General features: G+C 39.4%; 2 protein-coding genes across 4 annotated transcripts; one reads left to right on the forward strand and one right to left on the reverse strand.

The window, feature by feature from the left end:
* Positions 1 to 1,976: 1,976 nt before the first annotated feature.
* On the reverse strand, positions 1,977 to 16,403 carry CDC45 (cell division cycle 45). The gene is made up of 19 exons (XM_005515180.4): positions 16,167 to 16,403; positions 14,771 to 14,830; positions 14,382 to 14,474; positions 13,878 to 14,015; positions 13,166 to 13,309; positions 12,011 to 12,066; positions 11,293 to 11,341; positions 10,749 to 10,810; positions 10,332 to 10,382; positions 9,457 to 9,576; positions 9,135 to 9,266; positions 8,944 to 9,042; positions 7,462 to 7,623; positions 7,122 to 7,260; positions 6,691 to 6,774; positions 5,378 to 5,496; positions 4,846 to 4,922; positions 4,209 to 4,275; positions 1,977 to 3,036 (listed from the first exon to the last, which is right to left on the reverse strand). The coding sequence occupies exons 1-18, from the start codon at positions 16,215 to 16,217 to the stop codon at positions 4,211 to 4,213; spliced, it is 1,701 nt and encodes a 566-aa protein (XP_005515237.2). The 5' UTR covers positions 16,218 to 16,403; the 3' UTR covers positions 1,977 to 3,036; positions 4,209 to 4,210.
* A 264-nt stretch (positions 16,404 to 16,667) lies between these two features.
* On the forward strand, positions 16,668 to 24,386 carry UFD1 (ubiquitin recognition factor in ER associated degradation 1). 3 transcript variants are annotated; one of them, XM_065033077.1, is made up of 12 exons: positions 16,668 to 16,882; positions 17,335 to 17,441; positions 18,174 to 18,206; positions 19,042 to 19,163; positions 19,515 to 19,645; positions 20,054 to 20,126; positions 20,832 to 20,900; positions 21,429 to 21,494; positions 21,780 to 21,827; positions 22,190 to 22,278; positions 23,035 to 23,116; positions 23,520 to 24,386. In XM_065033077.1, the coding sequence occupies exons 1-12, from the start codon at positions 16,683 to 16,685 to the stop codon at positions 23,592 to 23,594; spliced, it is 1,095 nt and encodes a 364-aa protein (XP_064889149.1). In that variant the 5' UTR covers positions 16,668 to 16,682; the 3' UTR covers positions 23,595 to 24,386. The 3 variants fall into 3 exon arrangements, with proteins under 3 accessions (XP_064889149.1, XP_064889151.1, XP_064889150.1); XM_065033079.1 differs by having other exon boundaries at positions 16,744 to 16,882; positions 17,335 to 17,467; XM_065033078.1 differs by having other exon boundaries at positions 16,744 to 16,882; positions 18,133 to 18,206.
* Positions 24,387 to 24,519: the final 133 nt, after the last annotated feature.

The raw sequence follows: 24,519 nt of genomic DNA on the forward strand, positions 1-24,519 counted from the left end.
AAGGCTTTGTTTCGTACTTTTGTTGTTCTCTAAAACAGATTAGCAGCAGCAGAAATAATTTAAAGAATTGATTATGAGATTGTTATTACAGCAAGAAAACACAGTGGAAGAAAAAGAGTTACTGCAGCTCAAATATAATCCTTAGGGAATGTTTCTATTTGTATTCAGACGTGGCCAGGTGGAATGTCACCATACATCTAAGAGGATAAGCCGATTTCTTAGTGCTTTAACTATTTACTTTAAAATGACTCATTAGAGCCACATTTTCTATTTGGGAAAATAAATCAAAAGTATAATAATCTCTTCACAAAGAGATGTCAAGAGTTCTTGGCAAGAAGGCTCTGCCCAACACTCAGCTGTAGGAAGCGACCATTTTAAGTAACCTACACAACAGAGTTTCAACGAGCCATTCAAACCGCCACTTACTGCTGCTGAACTGAGCTACTTTATGTCCACACACTGGGATTCCACAATTTTCAATCTTCCCATTCAATGATTTCCCAAGTGGTAGTAACATATTCATCTACAAACACTGTAGCACAGAATAAACTATGTAAGGAGTCTCTGATACTATTTTACATACTGTAAAAAGCTGGCATGCAGAAATAGTTATCCATTGGCAGAGACTTCAGTTTCCACTTAGATTTAATAAATTTCTTCTTACAGAGCATTCAGCATTCCTGACTGATTTTGGCTTACATTCAAATGGCCTTGGGAGGAGCTCAAAAGCTGATCAATCCTAAAATTTGCAAAGGTATTCTTGGCACCTCCAGTAAATCCTGGGAAAACTAGAACCTTTAAAGAAAAAGGCAAGCCATAAAGGAGGGACAAGGGAAGCTTACTCTGCATGTACTAGATCCGCAGCTTTGAGTTTACACATCTGTTTGGAGGACAAAGTGCCTGCCAGTAATTACCAACACATCCCAGCACAACAACTGGCTCTCACTTCTCATCCTCCCAGAACGACACGATATACTGAAGCTAAAGGCTGCATATGCCTGAAAATGGGTCCATTTTTTAAGACATGACAGTCACCTACTAAAGCACACACACAAATACTCCCCTTGCCTCTCCTCCTCTCTCCCCCCCCACTTCCTTCTTCATTGCTAGGCAAGATCTGTATTTATCACAACAGCAGGAAAATGTGGTAGAAGTAAAACTGAATTAAGTCCTGAAAGGGGAATGGAGCAAATACATAAATTTTCAGGAGAAGGATACAACAACAGTAAGAAAATTGATGAGGTGAGATGAAGGGGTTCACGCAGAGCGTAGAGGAAAAAACCCAGGAAAACCAAAACCCCAAACTAGAAGAAAAAGGTAAGAGCTTGCTAAGGTACCCATCAAAACTATTCCATGATGTGGAAAACACAGCACTAAATGTAAGTAAAGACAGAGACAGTAATTAAACTGGGATGTTACATGCCCATGCTTTTTGATGCCTTCCTCACAATGTTTTTTCCCCTGTCTAAAGGTTTTGTGCAGGGAGAAAATGGGGAATTTAGCTGTTTGTGTAGGATTTGCTGGTAGATGGCCACTGGCACACAGGTCAGAGATCCAGCATATGTAAGATCTTCTATGTGCTTACCGACCAAGACTGTACAAGTGAAAATTCCGTTTTACCCAGCACTTATTGTCCATTCCATACACATGAAGGTGGTCTTACACACTGAAGCACATTGTATTTACGGCTACATGTACCCATTTTTTTCTCTGATACATCTAGAAGCACAATGTACAGTATGCAGTAATCTACTTCAGAAAACAAATAAAATTACTGTATGCTGTGTACAGGCAAAACTCAAAGTATGCTGGGAAGGGGGGATTTTATTTATTGCCAATACTACCTAGTAAACATGTCAAACCAAAAGGTGGTATTGTGTTTTATTTTAGGAAGCACAACTTTCTGGCCATTGCATCTTGGCACAGGGATCTTACTCAGGTAAGAGGAAAACATTAAAAGAAAAAAAACCCCAAACTTTTGTTTGAATGAAAATATATAGTTTAATTAACTTTCTGTTGGCTACATGTAAATCACATTTAATATTAAATTAACCTGTGTTAAAAATCTGGACAAAGTATGATGTAATGATATATAACATTTATGTAGTCACTATAATACAAAAAAAACACTAAAGTCGCACAGAATTCAAGCAAACATTGCAAGAAGGAAAAGAATTCCAAACATATGCGTTTATATACCCACCCAACAAACAGCAGGATAAGTCTAACAAGCTAATACCATTTCATGTGACCAAGTGAAATGAAATCTCTGTCATGGAAAAGGATTGAGCAAGTCTGTCAATATTTAAAATGCTACAGTCTACACACAACTATCATAATATTTTAGACTCTTTCCAGGAAAATTATTCACAAAGCCAAGCTATAAGTGACAACACAGTATATAAAATGAATGGCTAAAAATGCTTTGACACAGATATCCCCCAATTTTTCATTTGGTGTTTGGCCGTTACTCAGTACTTGGATTTTAAAAACCCTAAAATCTTAAAACTGGTCTCATAAAACAGTCATTTCAATTCAAGTAGAAGACCTCAACCTGAGAGTACTAAAACCAATTTCAACACTCCAGAAATTCAAGGGGAGTTTCAAAAAGTTTCTTATTAAAAAATAAATAAAAAGCATTCAAGCCAACTCTAAAAGAACATTAGAATGGTAATATAAATACAGATCTTCTTCCAAACCTGTTTTTGTTATTAGCCAAGAACTAAACATCACAGGAGCACATCTACTGATAAAAGCAGGTTTGACAAATACAAGTCCCATTTGCAAATACTCCTAGTTGACACCTTTCACCATTAGACAGATCTGTATAAAGAAGTGTTCAATATCTGTGTGCTAAGGTTAAAATTCTCTTGACCTCCCAAGAGGCATAAAAACAACAGTCCAGGCCTGTACCGGTACATTTAAGATAAAGCAAGACGACACATCCCAATTGCAGCACCACGAACTTTGGAACATCCAAAATAATTTCAGAGCATCCATTCGTCAGCTTCAAGCACAAGGAGCCAAAAAGCACCACTGTGTAACAAGGACAGAAAACAATCAGAAACAATTGGTAGTCAGAGCTTAAAGAAAGTAACAAACAGATGTAGAAATCTTAGAAGCCATGCATGACACTGCTGCCTAACAAACAACAACTGCAGCTATTGACCCACTGCTTCAAACTTCTGGGTGAATGGAAGGCAAAAGAAGGTGAAGCTTGGATACCCATCGGGTAAAAGTAAGTCATATCGTCATTTGTCTAGGACTACCAACATTCACAGACTGTTGCTAAAGCCTTCCTCTTACTCCTCTGCTTTCACATATATAAAGATAATCTTGTGAGAATACCTCACATTAATAATAAAGACCAAATCTTTATCTAGGCATGAAAAAGCCAGGAGATACTTTATATACTTTCAAGCAGTCTGATAGATTGTCCAAACGGACCCTACGAAATAATTTAGACTTTGGCTTCTTCTCTGGGAGACAGCAAGCTATCCCCACCCACCACTGCAGAATAAACGCACACACAAACCAGTAAAAATAGTCCATCATCACTGAAAAGCAGGGAATGTTTGAAGACAATGGCAACAATTTGACAGTCTCACCAGATCTATGGTAAAATCTGTCTTACTCTAAAGTAGCTTTAAAACTCATGTGAAGCTAATAGTTGCAACTACAAATGAAGTCTTATATCCCCATCTTTATTCCAGATAAAAACTACACACTAACATAGGCTACATTCTTCACTGTGAAAGAAAAACGCAAATTCCACACTAACGTTAAAGCCAAGAATGGGACTGCTATGGCCAAGATTCCATCCTGAGCTCAAAAAAGCCATCATAATTAAAAATCAGTAACTGAGTATCAACTACGATTAGCTAATATCTCCATTTCTTTCACAATACAAACAGCTGCCCCTTTTCCACAGAAAGTTAAGAACAATGGAAGAGAAGCTTACAGATTACAAAACTTATTATAAATAAATCTCTTAAGGAGAAAAAAAAATAGTCTGCTTGTACCTTGTCTGCTTCTTCCCCAAAAGAAAAACAATTGTCTTTGTAAGAAATTCTTACATTCAATGTATATTTTCACTAGAAAGTGACACATTTTCTTTGAATATTCTACAGATAATATACAAATGTAACTTGATTACTAACTTGATTTGTAATTAATTTTTAAAATTAATTCTCCTTCCACTGTCTTACCATTAGGACAAGAGAGAAATGAGTGCATCCAGAAATTTGCTCCGGTCTTCTGTTTTCAGTTCAATTACTAAAATGTGAAATGTTTTGTTACAAGATGCAAATAAGTGAAAGATACACTAGATGTCACACTTGAAGTATACGTAAGTATGTTATTACTAAAAACGGCCTCTTTAGTAAGGACATACAAAGGCAGGCAAATCTCATTGCATAAGCATCTAATTTTTGAAACAGACAGTAAAGAATGCATCTTATAACATCTATACCATACCTGGTTTGGCTGCTAAATATAAATCCCTCTCAGATAACCTCACAGATTTTTAACTTAAATGCACGTATGAAAATCATTATGCCGTGCAAAATGCAGCTCGTGTCAAAAAGATACGCAAGCTTCTGCTCTGTAGTTTATGATTTGTGCACAACAAGTTAGCACTTAGAAAAAGAATCACAAATAATGTAGTGTGTGTTTGTACCAGACTCAGGAATAGTGTATCACATACAGTCCCTAGATGTTTGCATCTAAGACATACACAAATTAATATATTGCCTACAGTCATTAGGTTTTATGGAGGCTGCGTAAACACTGACCCCTAAAGGACTGTTTGGTGAATGAAATAAGTGATTGGCAGCATTTACTCACTTGACATGTCAAAATGGTTGTGTAAAGTCCTAGAATTGGTACTGTCTGCAGCTTTCTCAAATGCTCTTCCAAAAAAGCTAGAAGATGAACAGAAATACCAATGAGCATCAGAGAAAAGGAAAGGTTTACTAAAGTAGAAGGATGGAACTGCTTTCCTTGCTGACAGCAGAAAATGCCTTCCAGAGGTTTTTCACGTGCCATGTATTCAGCATACACCTCACTTACTCAAGTGCAAACACCTTAACATTGCAGGCTTTAAGAAATGAAGTCGTGGGTCCTATAGCGAACTATTTCTCTCTTTTAAGATAAGGAAATTGCTAAAGAGGGAGCAAAAAAAACTTGCAGGGAAAGAGAGGAACATCTGTATCATCTCTCAGAATGTCTCGTGTGTACCTTACACAAAAAGTATCTTTTTAAGAAGGATGCAATTCAATGTATTCAGTATTAAATACACACAGGACAGATATTTTCTTCAGAGACAGAAAAAGTCTATAGATAACTTCTACTAAGAACTTTTAAACAATGTGCTTACTTCTTTTTGTCAGAGCTTTCTGTCTCTGGAGGAATCCCCACCATGATCACAGTTCCCTGTTCGACATCCATTGGTGCGGCCATTATCAGTGGCAGCAATTTACAACGCTTGTTTTTTGTCTGGAAATCAGAAAGCCTCTTTGTTAGAGCGAACTCAGGAAACAGTTTATTTTCAGCTCCCCATGCGAGCTACTGTTACAAATATTCATCTAAGGATACAGCTACAATGCAGCTCAACAGAAGGTGGTTTCTTTACATTATCTCTTAATCCCCAGTAAAAGTCACTTTAAGGTCCAACAGACATTTCAATATTTCTCTGAATTTTGCATTCCATTTTAGCACATTCCACTTAGCACAATTATACAGACAGACAAAATATGGTTTACAGTAAATAAAAAAGCTCTTTAAAAAACAGCTGGAGGTATGGGTATCTAAAAACTTGGACAGGGCTTAACTTTTGCAGTAATAATTTTACACTGAAATACAACAGACAAAATATTGACAAACAGTTTTCTCTAGAAACTATTGTCCTCTGTCATATTGTTTTGCAGCAGCAAGCCGTAACGTTAACAAATTGTGTAATTTAATTAAATCCAAAAGTAATTATGAAGATTTTACCATTTTTAGTCTCTCAAGTAAATGAAATAGAAGTTTGCTTAAAGTGTTCTGTTCTTAAGGTAAATGTCTCACAGTGAGAGTTAAAAATGCCGTCCTGCTCCTAGTGGCAGAACAGTTTTCTGTCATGTCTAGCTTTCAAAATGGGGACAGAGAGATGCAATCCGACATGGGCAGACCACCATAAATTTCATCTACAAATTAGGAAGTACTCACTGTGAAGAGACTTCTCAATCTTAAAACCTATTTTTTATCTGAATTGTGTAATTAATAGCTCAAAATATAAATGCAATATAATTTCAGTTATGTTAATTATAAAGATTAGAGGATTTTATTTAAACAGACGTAGAAATCTTTAGATAACCATTACCAGTCCTGTAATATTGCTGGGTTTGTGTCAGGTTAACTTTTCAAAGTACATATTTTGTGATATGCTTCCTCAAAACTTACACAAAGATTTTAGACCATAAGTATCTTAGTAATGAAAACACTTCCTAATGTTATGAAGGCTCCCAGACAGATATCTTTCTTTCCTAAAGCAGCGTTCACAAATGTGCTAAAATTGTCCAACCAATTAGCAGAAAAACATTACTAAGATTTTCATGTAATGTTTTTAATAATCAACTGCAAGTATCCAACAGAATGATAGCTACTACACAGGCCACAAGTTAGTTAGTCAAAAACTTTTGATTTACTTACAGAGCAAACAAACGATTTGAGTAAGTATTTACTAAGCAGGCACAGAGACACTGGTTTGGAAAACAGTTTCACATCTGGTGTGCCCTATAAAAGAAGAATTATTTCAATTACAATCCAAGAATGACTGTTCCACTCATTTAGTTTTAGTATCTACTGAAAAGTCTAAAAGTTTTGTGTGGCTCTGAGAAGACTAACAAGAACCATTACAATATAGGAGTTTCATCTCGCCCACTTGGCTTTGAAATGAAGCCCTCTGCTCTTTGAGAGGATGGATTCTTGGGAAGTTCAGAGTACATGTCAATATTGACCCATCAGAGAACAGCACAGCATAGATAAATAGGTTCCTTCTGACAGAGCCATTCTTAACGAGTTAAGCAGTTCAGAAAACAGTGTTATTCAACTATGAAACAGCCAAAAACTAGAATTCTGACCTCCATAAGAGAACAATAGAGAAAGGGCCCCTGAGAAATCACAAGGTTGGTGCAAATACAGCTGGCTACTGTCTGCTGGATGGCACGTAACTGCTTTTTGGCTAGGGCCAGTCCTTGGTGCAGTTTGTCCAGGTTACCCCTGCAAAAGAAAGAACAAAATTAAACACTTTCACATAAAAATAAAGCTTTTCACACAAAAGTGAGACCTCTCTAAACACTATTTGCAGTGATATTTTGATTTTTCTTCAATGACTTACGAAGTATCAATGTGTCTTTTAGATATGTAACCCATGTTCTTTAAATGAAATTTTAAAATAATAAAGAGACATGTTTTCAGTACCTGGACAGACTGTCCAAAGCTTTAATGAAGTTAGTTGTTTCAGGCCCCTCTTTCTCTATATTCTCCATGAGAGAAGCTGTTGCATAAACTATATCACTTGCTGAGAACTTGTTCTTAAAGCCAAAGTGAATGCTGAAGGTCTGAACTCTTAAATCCTTCATTCTGCAAAATGAGGTAAAACCAGCAAAGATTATTAACATTATCAACATTATTATCAACATTGACGAGCCATCTCCTCAATATACTGATGTTAAGAACATGAAGACAAATCATACCCTAACATTTGCAACAGGCCTAATATTACTGTCAATCTAAAAACCATATTTTTAAAACAAGATGTTACATTTTCTTCACACAAAAACAGAATCACAGAATGTCAGGGATTGGAAGGGACCTCAAAAGATCATCTAGTCCAATCCCCCTGCTGGAGCAGGAACACTTAGATGAGACTACACAGGAAGGTGTCCAGGTGGGATTTGAATGTCTCCAGAGTAGGAGACTCCATAACCCCCCTGGGCAGCCTGTTCCAGTGTCTGTCACCCTTACTGAGAAGAAGTTTCTTCTCAAATTAAAGTGGAACCTCTTGTGTTCCATTTTGAACCCATTACCCCTTGTCCTATCACTGATTGTCACCGAGAAGAGCCTGGCTCCATCCTCCTGACACTCACCCTTTATATATCTGTAAACATTAATGAGGTCACCCCTCAATCTCCTCTTCTCCAGCTCCAGAGCCCCAGCTCCCTCAGCCTTTCCTCACAAGGGAGATGCTCCACTCCCTTCAGCATCTTTGTTGCTGTTATTGCTGTCCTGCCTTCCTCTGGGGCCTCAGCACTACAGGGCTCCCCAGGACAGCCTCTGGCAGAGTAGGCAGAAACAAAGAAGGCATTCAGTAACTCTGCCTTCTCTGTAACTTCTGTCACCAGGGCACCCACCTCGTTCATCAGTGGGCCTACATTGCCTCTGGTGTTAGTTTTATCTGCCACGTATTGGAAAAAGCTCTTTCTGTTGTCCTTGACCCCTCTTGACAGGTTTAATTCTAAGGAGGCCTTAGCTTTCCTAGTTGCCTCCCTACGCCCTCTGACAACAGCCTGATATTCTCCCCAAGTGGCCACCCCCTCCTTCCATGAGCTATAAATTCTCCTCTCCCACTTGAGCTTACCCAGCAGCTCCCTGTTTAACCACGCAGGTCTCCTGGCTCTCTTCCTTGACTTCCTACGTGTCGGGATGCTCTGATCTTGTGCCCGGTAGAAGCAGTCCCTGAACACTAACCAACTCTCTTGGGCCCCTTTACCTTCAAGCAGCCTTGCCCATGGGATTTCCCCTAGCAATTGCCTGAAAATGCCAAAGTTTGCCCTGCTGAAGTCCAGGCTTGAAATTCTGCTAGCAATTCTGTTCCTGCCACAGCAGATCCTGAACTCTAAACATTTGAACTTAATTGAAAATTATTTTTAGACAAAGCACTTTGTATTTAAAACAATTCACCCAAACTTGTTTGCAGATTCTTCAATCATTTCCCGAAGATTTTCTTTCAAAGACATGTCCATGGAATTAAACTTCTGTTTCACTTGCTTCAAAGGCAAGCTAGAAACAGAAGGAAAAAATATAGTGATATTTTTCCACAGCTCATTGAAAAAAATGATCCTTTAATAAAGATCCAGATTTTTATAACTCACCCCATGTCAGCCAAAAACTCGTGGAGCCTCTTCTGTCCTTGTACGGACCAAAGCTTAAGGCTGGCGGAGGTGTATGAAGTGTTACAGAGACTTTCATACAGAGACCAGTGCTGATAAAGCGCCAGGCGCAGACTGAACAGGAATTATGGAAAATAATTATAAACACAAATATCATTTGTTGTTACAAATACTAACAGAACTCTGTAACTAGTGTATAACTCTTCATCTGCCTTTGTTATGTTTTTTTTACCCTACATATAAACTCAATTGGGGTTCACCAAGCGGGTGAAGTTTGGCTTTTCGAGATCTTATGCAAGGATACTCATATTCAAACGCTATTCGCATGCAATCGATTGACAGAGAATTTTCTTCGTCCTCGTTGCGGTGGTTATGGCGAGACACGTGACGCTGTAGGATTCCAATATCTGTCACATACTTCATTCTTAAACAAAAAACAAATTTGTCACTTCACTTTATTAAAATGTTTTTTGGTTATTGATTATGAGAACACAAAAATCCTTCCTAAAGTTCACACATTGGCCAGTCAGCAGCATGACAACTGCAGACACATTTTTTTTAAAAAACCCCAACTTGTTAAATAATATTCTTTCTATATTCAGCCACACACCCAGGCAACTAAAGCAAAAATAAAACCAACACTGAGAGACAGATAGACTGAAATTAGTTACTTATTACATTCATCTCCTTGAGGACATTCATGTATTACCAACAATAAACCACCAGAATTAAGGTCTATACATGTACTACTAGAATTCTGATGGTATTTAGAACAAAATATGAAGTGAGAAAAAAAATTAGAAAGGAAGTTGAAGGATACAGAACATACAGAACTTTTTTTCCTTTTATAAAACTGTGTCAAGGTCATATTTACAAAAATTACTATTAAACACCATTTCTTCCCAGATCAAAAGTGATTGCTTTATAATTTGTGAAAAAATAAAGATAAGACTTAAAATTTCTAAATAGTAGAAAAGGAAAATACAGATCTTTCTGATGTATATTCCTGGTTTTGGAAGGCATCAGATCTCATTCATTTATTAAAATATTTAATGGCACTGTTTACTAATTATCTTGTATTATATTGATTCCCATATGTTTCCTGATCTCTATGAATTGCTATTAGTTACTCTTAAGAAAAAGAAAAGTAATAAAGATAAATTAAAAGATTGTTCTTACTGAGTGATTTTATCTTGAATCCACTGATCTGTGAGGCCAACAATAGCCCACCTAAAATTGGGGAGGAGAAAAGAAAGAAATAAAAAATTTAAAATGAAATATATACCAGTAGAGCATATTATATTTAACCCTCTAAGTATGTAAAAGAACAAGCGAGAAACAGTGTTCACCATCTGTACCTAGAATTCCCTATTGAGCAGACATACACACACAGTATCATCCTGTCTTTACCCATGCAAAATCTGTTGGTTGCTTCTAATTAATTTACACAGATGTGTCCTCCAATTTAAGACATATATCGACTTGGGAAATGAACTGGAACTTTATACTGAAATCAAATATTTTGGGGAAATCTTGCCTTTTTATACTCTCAGATCAAGCTCCTAGCCTCTATGAAAATTGTTAATGAAAACATACCACAACATGTCGTTCAAGTCTTTAGACATTATCCATGCCAGATCAAACATCACCATTGCAGACTATATAACGGAAAAACAAAAAGAGGATAAATGAACACAAAACTCTCACTTGTTTTAAGAAATAAAACACAGTTAAATGTGCCGAACACTAGCATGTCACTAAAGCTCTAGAAATCACATTTGAGTTTGACAATCTGCCAGTGTAGAAAGAATATTCTATACAGTTCTGCCAATTTGCATTACATATGAAGTAACACCTGACAAAATATAAAAATAATCAAAGGGGCCAAATGAGAGAAAGGACGGTTCTGTGTCTTAAGTATTATTTTTGAAATATCCTGACACTTGAGAACTCTGAAAGGCAAACAGGCTCCCTATGTCTTATCAATAAAACATAACAATAACAAGATATGACCATTTTATTTTAATGAATCATATTATTTGATAAATATCATATTGGATTAAATAATTATAACAGGATATTATCCAATTTCCCTTACATTGGCACCTTGTGTTTTTATAGCAAGTGAGGCTATACTTACTGAGGTCCCATGATACTCATACTGCTCATAATCAAAAAGAATTTCTCGTCTAAAAAGGGAAGAAAAACCCACACGTGTGACTGAGTGGTGAACTGGTCATTGAATCCAACTCAAAATATAAGCCTTGAATTGTGAAATAATATTTAAATTTCATTTTCACAATTTAAAAAAGAGAACCACAAACTTGGGCTACATTTTTTTTCTGCAAGCTAATTAGATTTTAGAAGAAATGTAGCAACTACTCTGAAACATACTCATAGAGTAAAAAGGAAAAAAATATTAAATAATTGATTCTGCAGATCCCATTTTCTTATTTACAGTATCACAGTATGTTTGGGATTGGAAGTGACCTCAAAAGATCATCTAATCCAATCCCCCAATTTGATTTGTTCCTGCTCATTCCTATTGACAATAATGGGACTGTAAAGAAAGAAAACAAATGCACAGATTTCACCTTAAGACAGACAAGATAAGAATACTACAGCTACTTCAAACTGCAGCACTGTTCATATTGCAACACAAATTTATAAATTACAATAATCCTCCATTTAAACATTTTATTTCTATATAATATTCCTCTCCAATTTCTGAAAAGTTAGAACTAAAATACTTTGCAAATCAACCAGAATGGTACCATGTTTTTGTATTGTCAAAGAGCTTTTACTCAAAGAATGAGAGATACATAAAACATAAAAGAAAAAAAAAAACCAAACCCCACCTGCGTGCCTCCCACTCTCGCCTTTGTCGCCTTTTCATTGTTCTCTCTATTATGTCCTGTAAATTAATTTGGATGTTAAAAAGCTAAAAAAATATTCTAGTAGTTTAGCACCTATTCAGATACTTTAATGACTGAGTCTTCATTTAAAAGACTTAGAAGAAGAATTATTCCCATTAACAGCACTTAAGAGGAAAAGCATTATCAAATATTTTCTAAGGCACACACTCTATAAAGTCACAGCAGCATTCTGTGCTAATATTTGTTTAGCTCGTCTTCACAAATAAGAGGCCTAGTACACAGTATTTTCAGCAGTACCAACACTGCATCCGACCATTTTATATAATAATTATACTGATAAAAAATAAAGAAAATTAAGACCAGAAAGAGGGCACTGTATATTTATCCTTAAATAGCATAATCAGATTGAAAACTTAAATAAATAAATATATTTGTGGAATACTTAGCAGGTTAAAAAATAGCTTTTGTGTATACTATTTATAGATTTTCCTTTGAATTTCTGATACTAGCTTTTCCTAAGCTAGTACCCTTCATTGGTTAGTAGAAAAAAAATACAATATTAATATTAAATTTTAGAATGTCTTAGCAATTGACTCTTGATATTGGTAGCCTTTGGTTCTCTGCATTGTATAAATAGAAAATATGCTACAAATACTATTAACATATGCCAGATTTTTGGGGGGAGGAGGGTCTTTACCATAATATACTTTTGTTAGTTTACTTCTACGAGGACAGACAAAACGTATTACTAAATTATTTGTGACCTTTCATCTTTTCAAACTTCTATTTTAAAAAAATGTTTCTAAGTAAGTTGTTTTGCTAGGCGGAAAAGCCCATAGCACCTAATCGGAAATAGATCCTTCATTTCACTGGTGACACAAAGACAGCATTAAGCATAGTCAAGTTCAAAACCTGTTTCGATAAGGAGAAAATAATCCTGTGCAGTTCAGATAAACACACACTTTGTGTATGTGAAACTCTGCTAGCTGCAGTAGATTATTTATAAATTCTACACTTGAATTTGTGATCAAACGGAACTTAATTTTTAAACTCAAATGTAATTATTGTGATGATGTACAGTATATGTATCAACTGTTTTATTTTCCTTCTTTTCACAACAAAGCAGCAGAAACACACCTCTTCAAAACGTCTGCGTTTCTCTGAAGGTTCTGATCCCTCACTTTCATTCTCTGAGTCCTCTTCTTCATCCTCATCATCTCTGAAGATATCATCATAAGCAGGAACACCAAGATCATCATCTTGTTTAACTAACAGCTTAATCTAGCATGAAAAAAAAAGTACCTTATTTAGTGATTAAAATGAGAATACTTCAGATATTTAGAGAAGCTAAAAATTAATTTTGGCTTTGATCAGTTCCTGGCGTAACAAAAATAATGCTTTTTAACACGGAGACCATACTCATTTGTACTCAATAAGAGTAAACATGTTATTTTGTTACAGCATTACTGACAGAGTTGTCATTTTTATGCTTGTTGCAGGCATGCTGTCAAACAATTTGTGCTTAAGACTCAAATTCGAGGTTTGCTAGACTTTGAGATACAATAAAAGTTATATTTTGGAGGATGATTGTCGTTTGATTTGCAGTAGTTTGATTTATAGCAACAGGACTAACAGGTTCTTACTACTGGCAACTATCACACTGCTAACAGTATATATTTTACTACTGATAAGAGATTTTCTTCTAATTACTATTGCAAATATCCATTAATACTGCTTCCTTACCTGCCAGCTAACACTGGAAACAGTTTTGCAAAACACAGAAAAGCACTACACGACCCACCACCACACTGTGCAAAGATCTTTATTATGAAAGAATAGCTTAGTTTACCTGTGTGTCATTGTAAACATTCACTACATTGATGGGTCTGTGGCTATCACATACAAAAAAAAAAGTGTCTTCTTCAGGCTGCAAGATCTCCAGAAGGTCAACATTGGCACCACAGTTAATAAGAACAAAATATTTGAACTGCAATCAAAAGCAAACACAAAACAAACAAAAAAAGCTTTTTCTTTCAATTAGAGGGCAACACAGAAGACTGAAAACACCTTTACAAAACTATCTCTTATATCTCAAAACGTGTAGAAACTTAATTTGAATCTATCAGAATTATAAGACATTAGTTTGAGCTGATGTAAAAAACTTCAGATGTTTGTTACTGGTATATTAAATTTTAACCACTGTTTTGAGGTAACCAATAGTAGTAGTGGTAGTATTAATAATAATAATAATAATAATTAGTTTAAGAGCTGTCATTTTAAGTTGGGGAAAGGGAAGAAGTGCCTGTCTATACAAGATTAGCTGCAACTTAAAAAGTTTCCAGTATTTTTTCACCTGATCTTTATGCTCAAGAAAGGCAGTTTCAAGTTCTTGCCACCCAGATACTGGGACGAGGGTATATTGCACGTGATCACATTGAAACAGAGCCTGAAAGGAAGCAAAGAGCTGTTAGCAAAGGCGAGGGGAACAACCTCTTCTACAGTGCAATACCGTGCTATAATCCTATTTCATACAAATTTTTATCTCAAAGACATCCCAAATGACAAATCTATGTGAGCTTTAGGACTATGACTTCCCAGTTTTCAGTGTCATAACTCATGGAAAAAATAAGTTATAAAAGCAGATCAAACCTGCACCTTTTCCCCAGTCCAAAACTATTAAAAGGTTCCCAGGGCATTTTTTCTTTTACTGTTAGCCTACAGTGATAATGAACAAAGACTTACTTGGAGTATTTTACAAGCACATAATGCATCAACATCCGAAGCAACGAGAAGAAGAACACGCTGCAAAAATAACAGCATAACAGTATTAATATATTAACATAGGCACAAAAGTTGATGCTTTGGTACGTGAAATGCATAGATCACTGTGAGACCAGAAATGACATATTTAGGTAGACATCTTTACAAGTACAAATGAGGATTGCTTCTGAATGGACACTGCAACCAAAATCAACCAATTTGGATCTCTGTATGTATGAACAAATAACAACTCCTCATACCCAAAATAAATCACCTGCTATGAAGAAATATAATGATTCAGACTCCCATGAGCAGCACATAGGTTTGAATGTTCAAAGCTGCTCAGCCCTATAACCCTTTTCATCACATCCAGAAAGGCTTAAGTTTTCAGCATGGCATCTGGAACAGTTTTGACTAAAAAAAATCTGTAGCAAAAATATGATCAAGGCAACTTTGGGTCAGGACTCCTATGCCGCAGACACGCTCGGGAAGGACGTTCACAGAATCACAGAATTTTCAATTCATGGTCACTGCAACCAAGGCAGCCCTCAACCTTTACTGCTTCAACCAGACCCTCCTTGTTAGTGAGGATGAGGTCCAGCAGTGCACCTCTTCTAGTCGGCTCCTCCACCCTTTGCATCAGAAAGTTGTCGTCAGGGCACTGGAAGAACCTCCCAGACTGTGGCTGGCCGGCCGAGTAGTCCTTCCAACAAACATCAGGGAAGTTAAAATCCCCCACCACAGCCAGGGCCTGTGATTGTGAGGCTGCTCTCAGCTGTCTGTAGAGGGCCTCAACTTCCTCACCCTGATCTGGTGGCCTATAATAGACACCCACAACAGTATCACCCCTGCCAGCCTGCCCCTTAACTTTCACCCATAGACTCTCGACTCGCTCCTCATCCGTGCCTGGACAATACTCAATACATTGTAGTTGCTCTCTCACATAAAGAGCAACTCCACCACCACGCCTGACTGGCCTGTCTTTCCTGAAAAGGACACAGCCATCCATGACCACATTCCAGTCATGTGTGCTGTCCCACCGTGTCTCCGTTATACTTTTACACCCCGGGGTGACTGTAGGAATTATATTTTTACACCCCCTCAAGGCGGCCCGGGGGGTTACGTCCCTGACTGCGCCGCTCCCGCCGCCGTCCCCGAACCCAGCAGCCCAGGAGACGCAACACCACCGCCCCACAGCCCCAGGACTCCCGGAGGGCGTCAGCCGGCGGCAAAGCCAAGGCCGCCCCGGCGCCAACCCTGCTCCGTGAGGCGCCGGAAAAAGCCGCAGCCCCGCCGGGAGCGGCCTGAGGGGAGACAGCTCCGCCCGCCGCCGGGATGCCCGGGGTGACCCCACCCGCTCCCCGGTCGCGGCCCGCACCTGGCTGACAATCACATCGTAAAACTCCCGGCGGCAGTCGGAGATGAACATAGCGGCAGCGCAAGGGCGGCGGAGACGCGGCGGGGAAACAGCGGCGAGCACCGGCCACCCCCCCTCAAACTGGGCGCCAAATCAGCGCCGCTTCCCATTGGTCTGCTCATCACGGCGCTCTGGCCAATGGAAGAGCGACTGTCCCTCCGTCGCAGAACGGATTGGGCTAGCTGCCCAACCCTTTCTGGGTCTTCGCCAATGGGATTGGGAAAAGGCAGTCGTGACACATGGAGCTGGCCAATCCCAGGAGTATCCCAGCCGGAAGCATCGTGATGGCTTTTGTTGCCATGTCTGCCATCTTTGCTACGGGCGAGTTGTTTGATTTGCTATTTTAGTGAGTCCGATGAAGAGGCGAGAGGGGTCATGTCAACCCTCTGTGCCTGAAAAAGAGCCGAGCTACCAGAAAAGCGTTCCTCAGTGGCCACATCGTCAGGTGCGAGATCTCGGCTTCCGCCCTCACACGAAATGGCCGCCTGGGAGGCGGGCGCCGCGCGGCACGCTGGGAGCGGCAGTGCGGCGAGGGAGGGCTGTGGGGTGGGGCCCGTGGCGGCGGCCGGAGCCCGTCAGGCGAGAGCGCGGCCCGGCCCAGCCCGCCCGGCAGTGCCCGCCGGTTCCTGTGGGGAGCTCGAGCGCCGCCGCTCTGCGCCTCAGCAGCCGCCGCCATGGTGAGGCCCAGGGGGCGGCCGGGGGAAGTGCCGAGTCACGGCGGGCGGCTGGGCCCCGCGTTCGCTCACCGGCAGCGGCGGTGCCCGTGTTGGAAGCGGGCGGGCAGGGAGGCCCGTGCGGGGTGCCAGGCGGTGCCAGGCTGTGCCGGCTGCCGGCGGGTGTCGGCGGCGGCCTCGCGAAGCGCCGCCCGTGCCGGGGGTTTGGCTGCTCGGCCGAGCCGCGCTTTAAGGCAGGGCTGGAAGTGCCGCTTCCATTTTCTGCCTCCCCGCGAATCCTGTGTGAGAACCGGGGGCACCGCCGGGCTGGGGCATCGTCCGCCCGGCTCCTGGGCGCAGGTTCAGTCGAACTTGGGGATACTCCAGCGAGCGCTGTAACACTGGGGTGTGCTGTAGAAATCCTGTTGATTCACTCTTCTCTTTGTGTTTTTTTTTTTCTCTTCTTTTCCCCCCAGTTCTCTTTTAATATGTTCGATCACCCCATCCCTCGGGTTTTCCAGAACCGCTTCTCAACCCAGTACCGCTGCTTCTCGGTGTCCATGCTTGCCGGGCCTAATGACAGGTCAGATGTGGAGAAAGGCGGGAAGAGTATGTGCATGTTTTATTTTGACTAATAACCTGTTGGAAGAGTGTTAGTGAATAGCGTCAAATGCTCCAGCTCTTGGAACGGGCGGGGACCCCGGTGGGGTTGTGGCTGGAGGTAGAAGAGCTCCTGGGTGGGGCTTAAGGCGGAAGGGGAGGGTTCATCTTTTATTGTATTACTTTGTAATTAAAAAAAACCAACAAAACTTAACAAGTGAGTCCTGCTTTACGAGCATTAGAAGAAGACATTCTTCTGAAGTCTCTTGTTAAATTCTTTGATCTTTTATAACCTCTGGAAATTTATTATTAAGGACTCCTTTTTCTGCCCCCCCCCCCCCCCCGTATGTCACTGAACTTGAACAAAGGAAATAGATTGGCCAACTTAATTTTCAGGCTGTGTTGTTTTGAGTTGGCTTCGATTTAAGAGCACCTATAAGCCCAAACATATAAAATTGCCTTTAGGAAACATTTTCATTAGTACTAGGTATTGTAAAACCTTATCTTTTTTTTTTCTGATTAGTTTCTAAAACCTCCATGCTAGCAGGTATACTTGTCGTTACTGAGCTCTGGCTCAAAAATTAATTTAGAGAAGACTTTAGAATGTTCTGTATTTTAGAAGAGATTTTAGAGAAAATAATGATGAAATTGTATGTTATGTTTTCTTCGTACAGTCATACTTTTCCTAATCTTACCTTCTTACTCATTTCTGCAGTAATTATGCCACCATCAGCTTTGGATCAACTCAGTAAGTGAATTTTTTGTTCAGGAATAACATTAGAAATACAAGCAAATGTGTAAGCCTATACCGCAGTATTTCAGCTATCTATTAAAATCTGATTTAAACAGAGAATATGAGACTAATTAGTTTAAAAAAACTATTTGGAAGTATTTTGTCTGTCAGAATTAATGGGACTGTCTGTCTTCAGACATCTGAAGTGTTGGGCTACCTGAGGCAGGAATCAGGGTTTATTAACTATTAATGGCGTATTCAGTATAATGGTTACAGTTAATCTAGTACATTCTCAATCTCAACCTGCTTGTTCTGGACACTGTTGTCTGGAGCAAAATTTATTTTAAAGACAGAATAAGTGAAAGTTAACTTTGAAATGGGGAATAAAGATAACTGAATCAATAGTATAAATGGTGTTTATTGGCCTTTTTAACTGAGGGTGTCCCCTCTGCAGAGTTTTAGCCTTAGAGTTTCTTTGAGAAATTAGTTAATTCAGGATTGAATTTTAAAATAGGCAGGGCATGCTGCAATTTGTTAGGTAGGAGCTAACTGATAATAGCACAAGGACATAACAATAATATATTCTTCTGATAATTGCTGCTGCTTGCTCATCTCTGAGCTTGGGGAAATGTTGGAGGGGCATTTAAAGCTCTACATGCAATGGCAATACAGTATTCACGTGTCTGCATTCTCTCCTGGATTTGTAGTTTTGAGGAGCTGGAATATTGGTGTGAGGAGGATCCTCTCCTATAGTCTGACCCATTCTTTTGCTAAAGTTTGATCTCTGAAAGCTGCAGAAATGCGCTTAGTGGCTTTTAACAAGTAAACTTTTTTTCTCCCCTCTCACCAGGCCGACTTAATATTACATATCCAATGCTGTTTAAGTTGACCAATAAAAATTCAGACCGAATGACACACTGTGGAGTGCTTGAGTTTGTGGCTGATGAGGGCATATGTTACCTTCCACACTGGGTGAGTTGTCTCGTACTGAACTGTCCAAACCTGAAGAGTAGGATTGTTGTGTTGCCAGCTTAATATTAAAGAGGTGGAATGTTTCCTGAAAGCGTGTGTCTTTGCTAGTCATATTCCTACAGCAGCTTTCAGTCACAACTCAGGCTTTCCTCCCTGAGAATTAGTAACTAAGTAAGCAAAGCAGACTGCTTTTTAGGATGCACCTGACTGTTCATCCTGAAATTAAAACATGGTAAACTGGTGCAATTCAGGGAAGATGGTGACCCCAGTGAAAATACATATATGCAAGGAAAGAGAATTAGAAACATTTGTCTTGTTAATAGTGATTTGTATTTGTTTTCATTCTTGCAGATGATGCAGAACTTGCTGCTGGAAGAGGGAGGTCTGGTACAAGTGGAGAGTGTTAACCTTCAAGTTGCTACTTACTCAAAATTTCAGCCACAGAGTCCGGATTTTCTTGACATCACCAATCCCAAAGCTGTGTATCCTTCCTATGAATTATGGAGCAGGGGACAAAAGTTTTCCCCCCCCAAATTGGAATAAGGAAGCAGAGCCAGTTTTTCAGGTGTGGCTCATACTCTTCCAGTAGTAGATAACTACTACTGCTCCTTCTGAAAATAAAAAGGAAGGAGAGCTTATGTACAGAGATGTTGCAAACTGCTGGCACAAAATGTAGCCTGGAGTGAAGAAGTATGAATCTTGGCCTAAAGCCCAATGAGTTTGAGTGTTCTTTTCAAAAACTTCTACACCTCAGCGTTTACTAAAAGGTTGTCTAAAGTACTGATGACTTTTGAACTATCTTTGACAGGCCAAGTATCAGTTTTAAAATGTAGTGATGTTAAAGGTTTGATGTTGCATTGGTAACGTTTCCTCTTTAACATACTCCAAAGATTAGAAAATGCATTGAGAAACTTCGCTTGTCTAACTACTGGGGATGTCATTGCCATCAACTACAATGAAAAGGTACCGTATACAACACCTGTCCATGCACGTTTCATTTGGGTACCATCAGTTTGAGGAAATAAATTCTGCTCCATGTAAGAAAGTACGCTGTGTTTCAGTATATTGTGACCACGTAAGTACTTTGACTACATCTTGTGTGTAGATTTTATAGATGAGTATTTTTGGCAGCACATGCACTTTTGATAGCTTGGGGTTGTAGACTAAGCTCAGTTGTTGATTGTTTTAGCACCAATGTCCGGCACAGCTGAGCAGTACTGTGGACAAGTAATCCCAGATGGTAGATTTCACAATTTTTCTGTTGGAGGAAGAAAGAGATCGGTTAAGTCTTCTCCTGAGCTACTGTTGAAACTGTTTTCTGACTCATGAGAACATAAATTTTTGTGCTGTTGATGTTTTTACAAGTCAAGGGACAGAACTTATGCTAAATTCGTAATTTGCTTTCAAAAATGCAGATTAAGGTACAGTAAGAGTACAGCAAGGTGCAGTAAAAGGTAGGTTCTCTAGCTCCAGCATGTAGCAGTCTTCTAAGTTAAAAATCTTTGCTCTTGTGTTCTTTAGACACCTGGCAGTATCCAGTCCTCAACCTAAAGAGCACTTACTTCAATTTTATTGAACGTATCTGAACGGAAAGGTTTAGATATGCTTTTCTTCTGTATAAGTTGAGCTCTTTCATGTGCAATCTTAAAATATTTGTTACTCTTTCAGATCTATGAGCTCCGGGTAATGGAGACCAAGCCAGACAAGGCTGTGTCCATCATAGAATGCGATATGAATGTAAGTTAAAGGTGATGGTGAACATCTGCTTTTACTGTGTCCTCTCCAAAGGAGAGGGCACCTGAGTCAGGGATAGCGCTGCACACCAAGCACCTCTGCTGCAGGAAAGGTAAAATTGGATGGGATAGGGAAGGTGGTTCGTTTGAGGGTACACCATGTACCTTTGTAAGTACATCTCTAGTCTTGAGCCACACTTCATGTACTATCAAGTGACTGCAGTGCCTAGTTTAATGTTTACATTCAATGTATTTTATAATCTGAGTTTTATTTAACAGCCTTGGCTTGATCCAAACTCCAGTGATATTGTGGGGTGCAGTTTTACTGCTCTGTTGCATTTACAGGCTGAGACTAGTTCCTGGGAGTCTTAGTCTTTTCAGTTCTGAGTTAAATGTTTAACAAGCAAACCTCAGTTCTTTCTAGATCAAAATAAAGTGATAGTTTGTGCCATTTTGAAGAATAGTAGTATAAAGCTTATGATTGAAAGAAAAATATCAGTCATGCTTATTTTCATTCTTCGTATGTAAATAGGTGGATTTTGATGCTCCTTTGGGGTACAAAGAACCAGAAAGAAGTGCACAACATGAAGAGACCACAGTAAGTTAAACTTCTTTTCCTCAAAAATGCATTCTCTAGCGTTCAGCCTTGCTTGTGATGGAGCAGCGAGTGTCAACATAATTTCTTTTTTCCTGGAAAATTTTCTTGAGACTAAAATTAACGAACACTTTTGCTTGTGTTCCTTAGGAGATGGGCGTTTGCCAAGTGTTGATTTCAGAAATGGATTATTCTAGTTTTGTTCCATCAGAAATAGATGGAACTGTTTTCATGTGTTCTGCATATCACAACATGAACACAACTAAGTCATTGTTTTTTCCCTCACAGGATGTTGAAGAAGACCATAGTGGATATGTGAGTGACATAGGATTTCGTGTAAGTCCCTTATTTCTCCCGTTTTCTAAATGTTGTAAAATGGTGAGGGAAAGTTGTTCCAACGACTGCAAAATACTAGTACCTGTTCTTGGAGGTGCTGCTCATTTAACTGGCAAGTATCTGCGAATGTTTTGTGGTGCTTGCAGCCGTATCATATGACTTGCTGCCCTTAAAGAGGTGACCTATAAACGGAAGACTGCAACATGCATACACCCAGGTTCATCAGCTTGTTATATGTACTAAAAAGAACCATGCTGAGTCAAAGAACTAAACAAAAAACAATACAAAGATTTTACAGAATATAGTATCCCTGTGCAGTGTGCTCTCCAATATAAGATTTAAAACTCCTTGCGTATACATAGGCATTCTCCGGTTCTGGGAACAGATTGGATGGCAAGAAGAAAGGTGTTGAGCCCAGTCCATCACCAATTAAACCAGGAGACATTCGAAGGTATTGATGTTTTATTCACTTGTCAGCAAGTGAAGGATCAGTGTTTGAGTGGATTTTTTTTTTCTGCAGCAATATAAACAAGCTAATTTCATCATGAGTATGCATTTAGAAGATGAATAGTCTATAATCTTCTAGACTGACTGTGATGTTTCTGACTACTTAAGGTGCAGATCCTATTTTGCCAAAACTCTCAATCAGCTCTGGTTCTGCAGAAGACAAGCAGGGAGAGGGAGCAGGTCTAGACAGGGCTGGATTGAGTTACAGACAGAACCCTGCCGATTTCCTGAAGTGAAATTTGGCACAGAGTAAAATCTTTTTGAGTTGTGTCGATAACCAAAGCCAAGATGTGTGGGTTTGGTTTTGTGTGGGGCTTGTTTTGTTGTGTTTTCCTGAGAAGGAAAATTCTAAGTTCAGACTTAGCAGAAGTGTGCAGGGATACGGTTCCTGTAGTGTCCTATCATTTATGCTCATTGCAGTAAAACTTCATCTCTTGTGGAAAAGCATGTCCATGGCCCTGTGGAAACCACGGGCTATGTGGAATCATGCCCGCGGCCGAGCTTCTACAGTAGCTCTAGGTTATTTACTTCATGCAATGTGTGCCTGCCTTCAGAAAATAATCAGGTGGTGTAACTCCAGAATTATTTGGTAATGAAAACTCACAGCTAGAGTTGGTACAATACGGACAGACATACAATAGGTCTCTCAGTTGGATGGTAGCTAGAAAACTTATTTCATGATATTTTTACTCTTTTCCAGAGGAATACCCAACTATGACTTCAAGATTGGTAGAATCACATTCATTAGAAACTCTCGTCCACAAGTTAAGAAAGTTGAAGAGGTAAATAAAGTTGAATCCTTCCCAGTTTTGCACAGAATTAGAACATTAGAACTATTGTCCAAGTTTGTGGTTCCTCTTTCCATACTTGATTTTTCAGTGTACTTCTCTTAAAAAGTAGTAGTAATTAAATGTTGTTTAAGATAGGTGAAAGCAACCTCTACTATCCTTGTTTGCTGATGTAAAAGGATTGGCCTGATACAAGTTTAACAAGCCATTGCATCCTTGGAATGCTCGCATTTTATTTCCAGGAAGAAAGTGGTTATTATGTAGATTAAGGATGTGAAATGTCTGCAGTTGGTTGGTGCTCTGATGGAATGTTCTTTTTAATGATTGTTCAGCTTTCATCACATAAAAGCAGCGAGCAAAGAAGTAACAAGGTGGTTTTTTTTCCCTCTTTTTCCAGGATGAGTCTGGAAGTCGGTTTATTGCCTTTTCAGGAGAAGGCCAGTCCCTGCGCAAGAAAGGAAGAAAACCCTAAATTGTGGTACCTTTAGTCAGTTAGGAGGAAAATAAAATAACAATTGCAGCATATTGGATCTTAGTTCTTGCAATTGAGAGGAGAGATCATTTTGCAACACAAGAACACTTCTACTAGTTTTGGTTTTGCATTTAAAACTGGAGCTGTCAGACTGTCTGAATTTTCTGTTGAAAATTAAGGTCTAGGAATTCTGAGGGAGTTTTGTGTTGTGAAGAGGGGAAAGTAGATCTCAGATAAACCTGAGGAGTAAAGCCAAGGAGGCCTACCTTCCTGAAAGGTCTGGTTCTTAGACTACATCCATCCCTTTTATACCCTGAGCGATTATGGTTTCATGTTGCTCTGTGCTTGATATTTTCCTCCCTTTATATGTATTTTGCCACAATTCTGGGTAAGCTTTTCGGTGTGGTGCAAATGAAGGCTAACTCTTGGGCGTTTAAGGCTTTTGTGCAGGACCCTCTTTGATCTTAGCTTCAGGTTTTGGATTATAAATCATTCAAAGCAATCCCCCTGTAATTGCTTTTTATATTTATAATTAATAACATGCCTTTTACTAGTTCAGATACAGTAACGTACTGTAGCAATTTAATGGCACATGGAGGGAGAGGTGACACCCAGTGGGTACTGGGGAGGGAGTACAAAGCTCTGGTGTCACATGCTTCAGAACAGTGATGTCAGTAATAACTTGCGCATCCTTTTGAGTGCTGGCATGTGGTTAATGAGCTTTAGGGGGGTAACTGGGTGCAACCCCTGTGCTCCCTGCTGAAAGGCCGAGTAAAGGTTCCTTGATAACCAGCGTGTCTCCTTGGTGTGGTGATTTCACATTAAAAAAAAAAGCAGTGGGGACTGCCTCGTGGCCCCAGCACTTGCATCCCCGGCCCTGGTGGGAGAATTAACGGGAAACCGGCGGGTTTGGGGCCGGTTGGAG

The sequence above is a fragment of the Columba livia genome, chromosome 17, assembly GCF_036013475.1.
Source record: "Columba livia isolate bColLiv1 breed racing homer chromosome 17, bColLiv1.pat.W.v2, whole genome shotgun sequence".
NCBI classification, from domain to species: domain Eukaryota; kingdom Metazoa; phylum Chordata; class Aves; order Columbiformes; family Columbidae; genus Columba; species Columba livia.